Genomic DNA, 10540 nt, shown 5'->3' on the forward strand with positions numbered 1-10540 from the left:
CGTTAGATGAACTTTAGAATATGGTTTAACCGCAAAAATAGAATAATGTAATGTGAATATTTAACTGTGCAAACATGCTTTATCTACCTTAATTTAACATTAAAATGATGTAAATAAAAATAAACAGTGTCTATCATCACAGGTTCCTTTGGCAGGGCAGGCTGGTATCTTTTCAAGCAACAGAAAAGGTTTGTTGTGTCCTCCTTGTTTTGCACTGACAACATATTTTCAAGACAATCTTACTCTGCGATTCATGGTGTTCAGATATCCATCCACTGACGTGGTGGTAACTTTTTTTGGCAACAATGTCCGCAGTTTTGGAGGACATCACGAGTTTACGTTCACTTCTGTCGTCGGGTTCCACAAATTTTTTCCCCCATTTTCAGAGAGTTCTTCAGCTCTGGTAGCTCAAGTAATGCTTTAGGAACCAGGAAGGAAACAGGTGTGGCCTTTGACGTGCAAGGCAAGAAACCAAAGACTGACTGCCCATTCTCGTTTATTTCTGCTGTGTGATAGGCTGTTAGTTCTACCCAAAATACTCTGAAAAGATTATAACTGTTAAAACAAATTTTATCGCAACATAAATTTGATTGCAATACTGTTTTGAGATTGATTTATCGCCAACCAGTATCTGAAACCATCTGATCTAAGGCAGTAAAGCTTTCATTGGACAGGGACCAGGCTAAAAGCCACGGGTCTTACGGGAACACACTCACACACACTTTACGATATCCATCCTATAATGTGTATTCGTGCAGCATGTGCACCAGACATCAACCACTACGCTGCAACTAAAACATATACCTCATACACGATTCATTCACTTTACTGATGTATCGGTCAGTAAGTGTGAGAGCAACAACGCATCAGTTCATTTGATTTACTGTGAATTGATCTGAAAAAAAAAGAAAGAAATTGAAACAATCTAAGGAAACATTTTCATTAACAAAAACAAAACTTGTTTCTGTCTGACAGCAAAATTTTATATGAAACAGAAAGAGCAGACTTGTCTAAACAGAAACACCTGCTACGCGTTTGGTGTGACCTCAGTTCAGTTCTACCCTCAGAATCCAATTATAGCTGAAGGCAGTTCACTAAAGTGAATTAAATTAATTAAGCCAATCAAAAATGACTCTTGACCCAAGTATGCAAGCAATGCATAAGGAGCGTTGTGTGGGGTCAACCCAGAGAGTCTGATTCTCATTTCGAATGAATATGAAAGCAGGAGCTCCGCAGCTGCTGGACATGCTGTTGACCTCTGGAGGGACAGGACACAAGAGGAGAGGATGACCGCCGTGGTCCCCACTACTCACGTCATAGGCTCCGGCCTTGATCTGCTGATACAGCTTGTGCTGGTCCTCGTCCCAGAAGGGAGGGTAACCAACCAGGAGGATGTAGAGGATGACGCCTGTACAGAGAGACATGGGCCGGGTCACACCCAGCACCACGAGCCCTTAACGCGGGCCGGACAGAAAACCAAGGGCAAAGTAAAGGACGCACCACAGGCCCAAATGTCCACCGGCTTCCCATAGGGGTCCTTCCTAAGAACTTCCGGGGAGAGGTAGCCAGGAGTGCCTGCAAACCCTGCAATCAGAAGAAGGAGCTCAGGGAAGTGATGGCGGAATAGGCAGCGCTCCAGACTCCGAGGAATAACCTGCCCCCTTCGAGTGTTTACTTCTGCTATTGTTAGCATTCGGTTTGCACCACAGAATGATGAAGAGCAGGTTTTTGCTGGGTTGCACACCTGTGTGTGAAGATGAGGAACACTGAACTGAGCTAATGGGCCGAGCTGTACCAGAATTTATACAGTGTTGTGCTTTCCTCCAGCTAGAAGCCCCTGTCTACGCAAGGACCAAAGCACGGTGGAGCGAAGCAAGCCTAGTGGTCCAAACGGGCAGCTAATTTCAGAGGTAAAGTGGCACAGAGGAGATGTGGCAGAATGTCCAGTATGGCAGAGGAGTGGCCTTATTTCTGGTGAGTATTCCTCATTGTTTTAGAAGTCGGTAAGCGCTCCATACGCGGCCAAGAGCCTCCACTAAACTCCACATCTCCTCACACTTAACCCTGCCCCCACCCCCAATAAACCAAACCAACTTAACCCTGCCCCCATCATTAAAGGGCCCAAACAGACTTAACCCTGCCCCCACTGCCAAAGGGCCCAAAAAGGCTTAACCCTGCCCCCACCCCCAAGAAACCAAACCAACTTAACACTGCCCCCATCATTAAAGGGCCCAAACAGACTTAACCCTGCCCCCACACTCAAGAGCCCATTGCGAATTAACCATGACCCCACTGCTAAAGGGCCCAAACAGACTTAACCCTGCCCCCACCCCCAAGAGCCGAAACACACTTAACCCTGCCTCCACCCCCAAGAGCCCAAACCGAATCCAACTCTGCCCTTCCTGGCTCCAAAAATCTATCCCACTCAACCCTGCCCTGTTACGTGAACCTCAAGGTTACTCAACCCTGTTCCCCACCACCAAAAGCCATACTGTATGAGCCATATCCCACTCGGCCACACCCCTAAGAGTCCTTTACCACTCAACCCCACTCCTGCACCCATGAGGTTCCTCGGGCACATCTACAGAAGGGATGCATATGGTGAAGGCTGGAATAGAGGCGTGAGGTGAAGCATGGGCAGATGTCATCACAGTAAAAGCTGAGGGAACTTCAGAATCCAGGGGAATGTTCTTCACAAATTAGAAGTTTTACATGAAACAAAATATATGTAGATGTATTTTTACCAGAGACGTGACTACTGCTCTTAGAAAAACAGGAATAGGATATGGCCTGATCCCAGCACTGGCCAGACTGGGTGCACTGGGGCAGGTGTGGAGAATGTTGTGAGCATCCTTACCAAACCAGGCCTGCTGGTCTCCCTGAACCTCGATGGCCAAGCCAAAGTCTGCCAGCTTCACTGCGGCCCCCTTCATCTTACTGGCCAACAGCAAGTTCTCCGGCTGAGAGTGTGTGAGTGTGCGCGTGTGTGTGAGCGCAAGTGTGAGTGTGAGAGAGACAGAGAGAGAGAGCGAGAGCGAGAGAGAGAGATGGTATTATGAGAACATTACAAACAAAACAAACATAACATTTCTTCCATAACCAAACTAAAATCCTCTTTCCACCCTCTGGGCATTTACTTTAAACATATGAAAGTTTCATGACCGTTGGGTTAAAAAAGTGCCAATCCTGTTCCTCCCCTCCTGAGGGAGAGTGGAGACGACGAGAACGTTTGTTCGTGATGACACCAACTGAACCCTCATTAGGATGAGGTTTTCTGCTGCGCGCGACACGAGGCCGCATGTTTCCACCTGCTGAAGACGACGATGAAGGCTTCGGAGGGAGAGGGGACCGGGGTGTCTGGAAGCAGCATTAGAGGACACAACTGCACCCAGCACACCTTTTGTCGCCGGGAATACTCATCAACCTCCAGCTGAATCGCGTATCTGCGTGTCCGCGTGTGCGGGGCACGTGGTGGTTAACAGGTTAACAGGTTTCCCTGCTTCTGCGTGCCTGGTTCAGGGAGATAAACGATGCGCTCCCTCTCTCTCTCTGTCCCAGTGGGCTAGCACTGCAGCAGCCGAGGTAATGAGTCCACACGGCAGCTCTCTACCCACTCATGCCACAGCCCCTGCACCTGACGTCACACCTGTTGCTATGACAACCGTCCTGCCACATGCGGGGTTTTTTTTGTTTCTGCATTTCTCTCGCTGTCTTTCTGTGCACCCCCCCCGCCCCCCCCTCACAGTTTATCTTCAGTCATTGGCCTTTAGCCAGTCACAGCAGAGACACCCAACCGCACCTCAGCAGGGAGGCCCCACGAAAGGTGAGACAGAAGGAGCGATGGGGACACATACAGAGACACAGAAAGACAGACGGAGAGAGATGGAGGACAGAGTGAGACAGACCTAGCGTGGGCCGCACACACACACTCCTGCTGTTCTGGAGTTACTCTCACTGTTTGTACTGTTAGCTCCATGTCAGCCCCCTCAGTGTGTTTCACACACAACTAGAGAGGCCCATATTCTCCCTGAGCAACTGTCAGGGGAGATTATTCTCCACAGTTCCTCTCCTACCTGCTGCCTTCCTCGGTCTTATCCAGACACACACTCGCGCACACACTCGCGCAAGCTTGCACGTGCATATGCTCACGCACACACACACATACACACCTCACAGCTTGCCGAGTGCATGCGCTACACTGTATTCAGAATGCATGTGGTGGTAGCAGATGAACTGCAGGCAGCAAAGCAGGAGCCCGACACGCTTTGTGCTGAATCTAACGGAACGTGTGGCCTCCCAGACAAACCACGGAAGGCAAACGCCGCCCTCAGGTATTAGATGCTTTTCCTGGTATTGTGTGTGTGACTGCGGTTCAGATAATGGACACCAAGCACGCTCTGACGTCAGCCGTGCGGTGAGCTCAAAGATAATAGCTAGGGAAAAAAACAAAACAGGAATCCTTTTCTATCCAGCGGCAGTGCTATCGAACCAGCCAATGACATTTGCTTGCTGCAAGCCCGCGGGAGGCGTGTGATGTCACGCGGTTGCCAGGAGAAGTGGGGGGGTGGGGGCGGGGCGGGGGGAGAGATGGTTCAAGGGGGATCAGGGTCATCAAGATGACGCGCTCTCCTCTGGTGGCAGGTTGCCATGACAACGGCGTGACTCACCTTGAGGTCCCTGTGCACAATGTCATGCTGGTGGATGTGGCTCACACTCTCCAGGATCTGGTTAATGCAGTGACTGAGAGAGACGGACAGAGCAAGAAGAAATGAAAGAAAAACACAATAAACATCAACTAAACACAGACACAGAGGGACAAGGAGCGGGCTCAGGTGTGTGTGTGACCCTGTCCGTCTGCGGGCTCAGGTGTGTGTGAGACCCTGTCCGTCTGCGGGCTCAGGTGTGTGTGTGACCCTGTCCGTCTGCGGGCTCAGGTGTGTGTGTGACCCTGTCCGTCTGCGGGCTCAGGTGTGTGTGTGACCCTGTCCGTCTGCGGGCTCAGGTGTGTGTGTGACCCTGTCCGTCTGCGGGCTCAGGTGTGTGTGTGAGACCCTGTCCGTCTGCGGGCTCAGGTGTGTGTGTGACCCTGTCCGTCTGCGGGCTCAGGTGTGTGTGTGACCCTGTCCGTCTGCGGGCTCAGGTGTGTGTGTGACCCTGTCCGTCTGCGGGCTCAGGTGTGTGTGTGACCCTGTCCGTCTGCGGGCTCAGGTGTGTGTGTGAGACCCTGTCCGTCTGCGGGCTCAGGTGTGTGTGTGAGACCCTGTCCGTCTGCGGGCTCAGGTGTGTGTGTGAGACCCTGTCCGTCTGCGGGCTCAGGTGTGTGTGTGAGACCCTGTCCGTCTGCGGGCTCAGGTGTGTGTGTGACCCTGTCCGTCTGCGGGCTCAGGTGTGTGTGTGAGACCCTGTCCGTCTGCGGGCTCAGGTGTGTGTGTGAGACCCTGTCCGTCTGCGGGCTCAGGTGTGTGTGTGACCCTGTCCGTCTGCGGGCTCAGGTGTGTGTGTGACCCTGTCCGTCTGCGGGCTCAGGTGTGTGTGTGAGACCCTGTCCGTCTGCGGGCTCAGGTGTGTGTGTGACCCTGTCCGTCTGCGGGCTCAGGTGTGTGTGTGACCCTGTCCGTCTGCGGGCTCAGGTGTGTGTGTGAGACCCTGTCCGTCTGCGGGCTCAGGTGTGTGTGTGACCCTGTCCGTCTGCGGGCTCAGGTGTGTGTGTGACCCTGTCCGTCTGCGGGCTCAGGTGTGTGTGTGAGACCCTGTCCGTCTGCGGGCTCAGGTGTGTGTGTGAGACCCTGTCCGTCTGCGGGCTCAGGTGTGTGTGTGAGACCCTGTCCGTCTGCGGGCTCAGGTGTGTGTGTGAGACCCTGTCCGTCTGCGGGCTCAGGTGTGTGTGTGACCCTGTCCGTCTGCGGGCTCAGGTGTGTGTGTGACCCTGTCCGTCTGCGGGCTCAGGTGTGTGTGTGAGACCCTGTCCGTCTGCGGGCTCAGGTGTGTGTGTGTGACCCTGTCCGTCTGCGGGCTCAGGTGTGTGTGTGACCCTGTCCGTCTGCGGGCTCAGGTGTGTGTGTGACCCTGTCCGTCTGCGGGCTCAGGTGTGTGTGTGAGACCCTGTCCGTCTGCGGGCTCAGGTGTGTGTGTGACCCTGTCCGTCTGCGGGCTCAGGTGTGTGTGTGACCCTGTCCGTCTGCGGGCTCAGGTGTGTGTGTGACCCTGTCCGTCTGCGGGCTCAGGTGTGTGTGTGACCCTGTCCGTCTGCGGGCTCAGGTGTGTGTGTGACCCTGTCCGTCTGCGGGCTCAGGTGTGTGTGTGAGACCCTGTCCGTCTGCGGGCTCAGGTGTGTGTGTGACCCTGTCCGTCTGCGGGCTCAGGTGTGTGTGTGAGACCCTGTCCGTCTGCGGGCTCAGGTGTGTGTGTGACCCTGTCCGTCTGCGGGCTCAGGTGTGTGTGTGACCCTGTCCGTCTGCGGGCTCAGGTGTGTGTGTGACCCTGTCCGTCTGCGGGCTCAGGTGTGTGTGTGACCCTGTCCGTCTGCGGGCTCATGTGTGTGTGTGACCCTGTCCGTCTGCGGGCTCAGGTGTGTGTGTGACCCTGTCCGTCTGCGGGCTCAGGTGTGTGTGTGACCCTGTCCGTCTGCGGGCTCAGGTGTGTGTGTGAGACCCTGTCCGTCTGCGGGCTCAGGTGTGTGTGTGAGACCCTGTCCGTCCTGCGGGCTCAGGTGTGTGTGTGAGACCCTGTCCGTCTGCGGGCTCAGGTGTGTGTGTGACCCTGTCCGTCTGCGGGCTCAGGTGTGTGTGTGACCCTGTCCGTCTGCGGGCTCAGGTGTGTGTGTGACCCTGTCCGTCTGCGGGTTCAGGTGTGTGTGTGACCCTGTCCGTCTGCGGGCTCAGGTGTGTGTGTGACCCTGTCCGTCTGCGGGCTCAGGTGTGTGTGTGACCCTGTCCGTCTGCGGGCTCAGGTGTGTGTGTGACCCTGTCCGTCTGCGGGCTCAGGTGTGTGTGTGACCCTGTCCGTCTGCGGGCTCAGGTGTGTGTGTGTGACCCTGTCCGTCTGCGGGCTCAGGTGTGTGTGTGTGACCCTGTCCGTCTGCGGGCTCAGGTGTGTGTGTGAGACACCACCAGAGGGCCCAGAACAGGAGAGTAATGGCACAGTTGTGCTGCATCTTGGGATGTAAACTGTATACTAACCCAACAGGCCGATTCCCAGCTGCCCTGCACACATCTGGACATTTTACCATTTAGGTAGTTGACCTGGGTTATGCCTTTGGCTACTAGGACTTACCAAACCATCAGGCACTAACTACTGGCCATAGAGCAGTGCAGAGAGGACACACAGCTCCCTGAGCTCGTCATTTTAAATAAACCAAAACCCTAAATGTTATATTCTGCATATGACTCTGGGAGTAGGCACTCAAAGGCCCTCAGTGACAACCCTTAAAAGAGCCAGTGGAAAGACTCTGGCCAGATGAGGTGTGTGCTCGGCAGGACATTCAGACATTCCCACGCTACCCCGCAGAGCTCCAGGGAGGGCAGTTTTTGTGCCCCAACTTGGCCAAATCGACACCTGCATTCCTCTCCATTGTCATTACCCAGACAGCACAGAACTCACTACTAGAATGTTCCCTAAATCAGTGCTATAGCTGTGTCTCATTGGGGTGATAAAGAACCGTGTCCCTGACACCTGCCTTGAGAACATGTCACCACCCCGCGACTGTCTCCACTCAGGGAAAACACCCACTCCTAGAGGAACGGAGCCGGTATATCCCCTCCATGGCTGACACGGTGACATCTCAGTGCGCTGGCTCCAGAACTCTCCCTCAAATGTGCTAAGTGCTTAGCAACCCGCAGTAGAGCACTACGGGACGTACCCTGTTTGTGTGCGTGTGTGTACGTATGGTAGTGGGGTACTGGAAGGCAAATTTCATGTGTGTGTGTGCGCGTGTGTGTGTGTGTGTGTGTGTGTGTGTGGCGCCGCAATGCTTTACAGACTTGGTATGGGTCTATTTGTATGTTTTTGGGAGTGAGGTATTGTGGCACTTGGAGACAAGTGTGTGTTTGTGTGTGAGAAAGTGTATGGGAAAGTCATTGGTACACTGTCTATACTAAAGCACCATCAGGAGTGTGCAGGGCAGTTTTCAGCATTGTAACACCAAAACTTCCTGTATAACAGCCGGTATTAAACCATGCATCACACAGTGGGTTCACTACTGCTATGCTCAGACTAAGCAAGGCTATTTAAGTAATTCCCAACTCAGACTTTAAAGAGAACTTCACTGATTTCAGACATAAAATTCAGTGTGTGCTGAACATCCGTTGTAGCATTTGCCTTGATGTGTTCTTTTCCAGAGAGCCTGACGACTTTAAACACGGCAGACAGATCAGCAGCAGATTTAAGCAGATTTAGGCAGCAGGTGAAAAACGGCTGTGGGCTCACAAGTGTTTGACATTTTACAACTTTGATTTAACCCTGATGGACGATTCCAGCAGTGACCTGGCAAAACACCAGACAATTACAGCAATGTTGAGCAACACTCCTCAAATCTCTGTGTGTGTGTGTGTGTGTGTGTGTGTGTGAAAGAGACATAGTGAGAGATAGATAGAGTGAGCGAGTGAGAGAGAAAGTGTGTGAGAGAGAGAGAGAGAGAGAGAGAGAGAGAGACAGAGAGGTGCATTTTGTGCATGCACTGAACTGGACCCACCTGGCGTCAGCTTCACTGTAATACTCTCTAGCAACGATATCTTCAAACAGCTCTCCACCAGTGACACTGGAGGAGAAAACAGGATCTTTAGCAGCACCACAAGGCTTCTTCTATATGCACTCTCACAGGAGTAAGAACTAGGCATACAGGAGGAGACCGTGGCTAGAGATGGAGGCAAAGCATGGGCAGAATCATAGTGCTTAAAGGCACGGCTTACCCCAATAATGCCTGCTCACGCTACTAAGCCCATACAAGCCATTAGGCGCCATTCGTGGAAACGAGCGGATGCTGACCGCCATCCCACGGGGCTCCACCCGTGTTTACTACAGTATTTCAGACGATGTCATCCGTTCCGGACTAAGTATGAATGCATGCATGTAAGAAAGTGGGTGACCCAAGAGGGCAACGTGTTCAAAGAAACACCATAAGAGTTTTACTGACAACACTGCACCACTGAGTGCAAAACGACCTTTTTATATATGCAATATAGAGACTATATGACGATGCAGAAAACCACAAAGCTCCCTGAAATCAAACCGAGAGGGAGAAGTTATGAGTGGAGATGTGTTATGCACCGAAGTGGCACACGTGATCAGAGGGCCAGGAAGAGCGCATGTACTCACAGGTCAAAGACGAGGTAATGGAATCCTTCCTCTGAGATGCTGTCATGGAGGCGCACTGGGGGGAGACGTTTAGCAAAGGTCACAATCAGAAAGGATTCTTGAGGTTTATTTCATTTGAGTATTAATGCATTTTACTAAATGTAAAACAGTTGCTGACAACCGAGTGTGCGTCATGCAGGAACAAATTCAGATTCTCCTCCTAAATTTGCAGTACTTTTGTTGTACAGTCATTGCTTTTAAACTAAACTAAATGTTAGTGGGACGTGTGTCAGCAGTTGGCCTGTTAGCCAAGTCAATGGGGTTGGCTAGCTGACTGCTAACACACGCTTCAGTTTTATATTTATCTAGTTACGTACCTCCTTTAAAAAGTTTTATATAAAGATAATACATCAACTTCACCACTATGAACAATTTAAATCCCACTAATTTAAAACTAACTCAGCATAGGGCAGTGCTATCCTATCGCGATATATGTAATAAAAATTAGCCCTTTCCAACTGGTCATTTTGTACATGATATTTATTGAATTTATGGCAAAGCTGCTATATTGCGATATGTATGGTTAACAGGATATAATGACCTATATTAGGACATGATGTTTGAGTCGCATCGCACGGCCCTATACTGGGGTGCCATTTTTGCCCACGTCATACAGCCCTCCTTCCTGCCTGAACCCATCAGCTCTGGTTTAAGGCATGCTAGGAAAATAAGATATTTTAGGATTCCAGGGAATTTTTACGATGCTCGTGTGCATGTTCTTTTGTGTGTGTGAGTTCACTGGTACGTGTGTGTGTGTGTGTGCTTGGGCTACACAGTCACTAAGTGACATTCTGGATTTCAGTGTGGTGTGTTCAGACCCACAGATGCATGTTTGGTCATTACGTGCCAGTACTCTGAACACACAGTAAGCTGCGAGGAGACAAGTGCCATCAGGGAGCCACGCTTGAGGGCATTACCATTGGCACGGAGGCGCCTCGCCCGCTTTAGCTTCGCCCCACGTGCACACACAGGTTCCTACGCTCCTGCTGAATGCAACAGCATGACTGAACGGTCTTGGATATTCTGTGTTATGAACTAGTGTACAGAGGGTGTATGTGTGTGTGTGTGTGTGTGTGTGTGTGTGTGTGTGTGTGTAGGACGTTCAATTCACATAGTGACTATTACAGCATACATAAGCACTACTAGAATATCATTTCATGTTGTTATTTTTATTTGACTATGAAAGTGT

General features: G+C 51.5%; 1 protein-coding gene across 18 annotated transcripts in view; it reads right to left on the reverse strand.

The window, feature by feature from the left end:
• The window catches only part of camk2g2 (calcium/calmodulin-dependent protein kinase (CaM kinase) II gamma 2), a 62200-nt gene that overhangs the window by 26062 nt on the left and 25598 nt on the right, over positions 1 to 10540 (reverse strand). For all 18 annotated transcript variants that reach the window (XM_035531370.1, XM_035531369.1, XM_035531365.1 and 15 more), the window contains exons 4-9: positions 9313 to 9367; positions 8690 to 8755; positions 4668 to 4740; positions 2858 to 2960; positions 1501 to 1584; positions 1314 to 1408 (exon numbers count right to left, since the gene is read on the reverse strand). In XM_035531370.1, coding sequence (XP_035387263.1) covers positions 1314 to 1408; positions 1501 to 1584; positions 2858 to 2960; positions 4668 to 4740; positions 8690 to 8755; positions 9313 to 9367 — 476 coding nt within the window. The remainder of the gene's footprint in view (positions 1 to 1313; positions 1409 to 1500; positions 1585 to 2857; positions 2961 to 4667; positions 4741 to 8689; positions 8756 to 9312; positions 9368 to 10540) is intronic.

The sequence above is a fragment of the Electrophorus electricus genome, chromosome 11, assembly GCF_013358815.1.
Source record: "Electrophorus electricus isolate fEleEle1 chromosome 11, fEleEle1.pri, whole genome shotgun sequence".
Lineage (NCBI taxonomy): Eukaryota > Metazoa > Chordata > Actinopteri > Gymnotiformes > Gymnotidae > Electrophorus > Electrophorus electricus.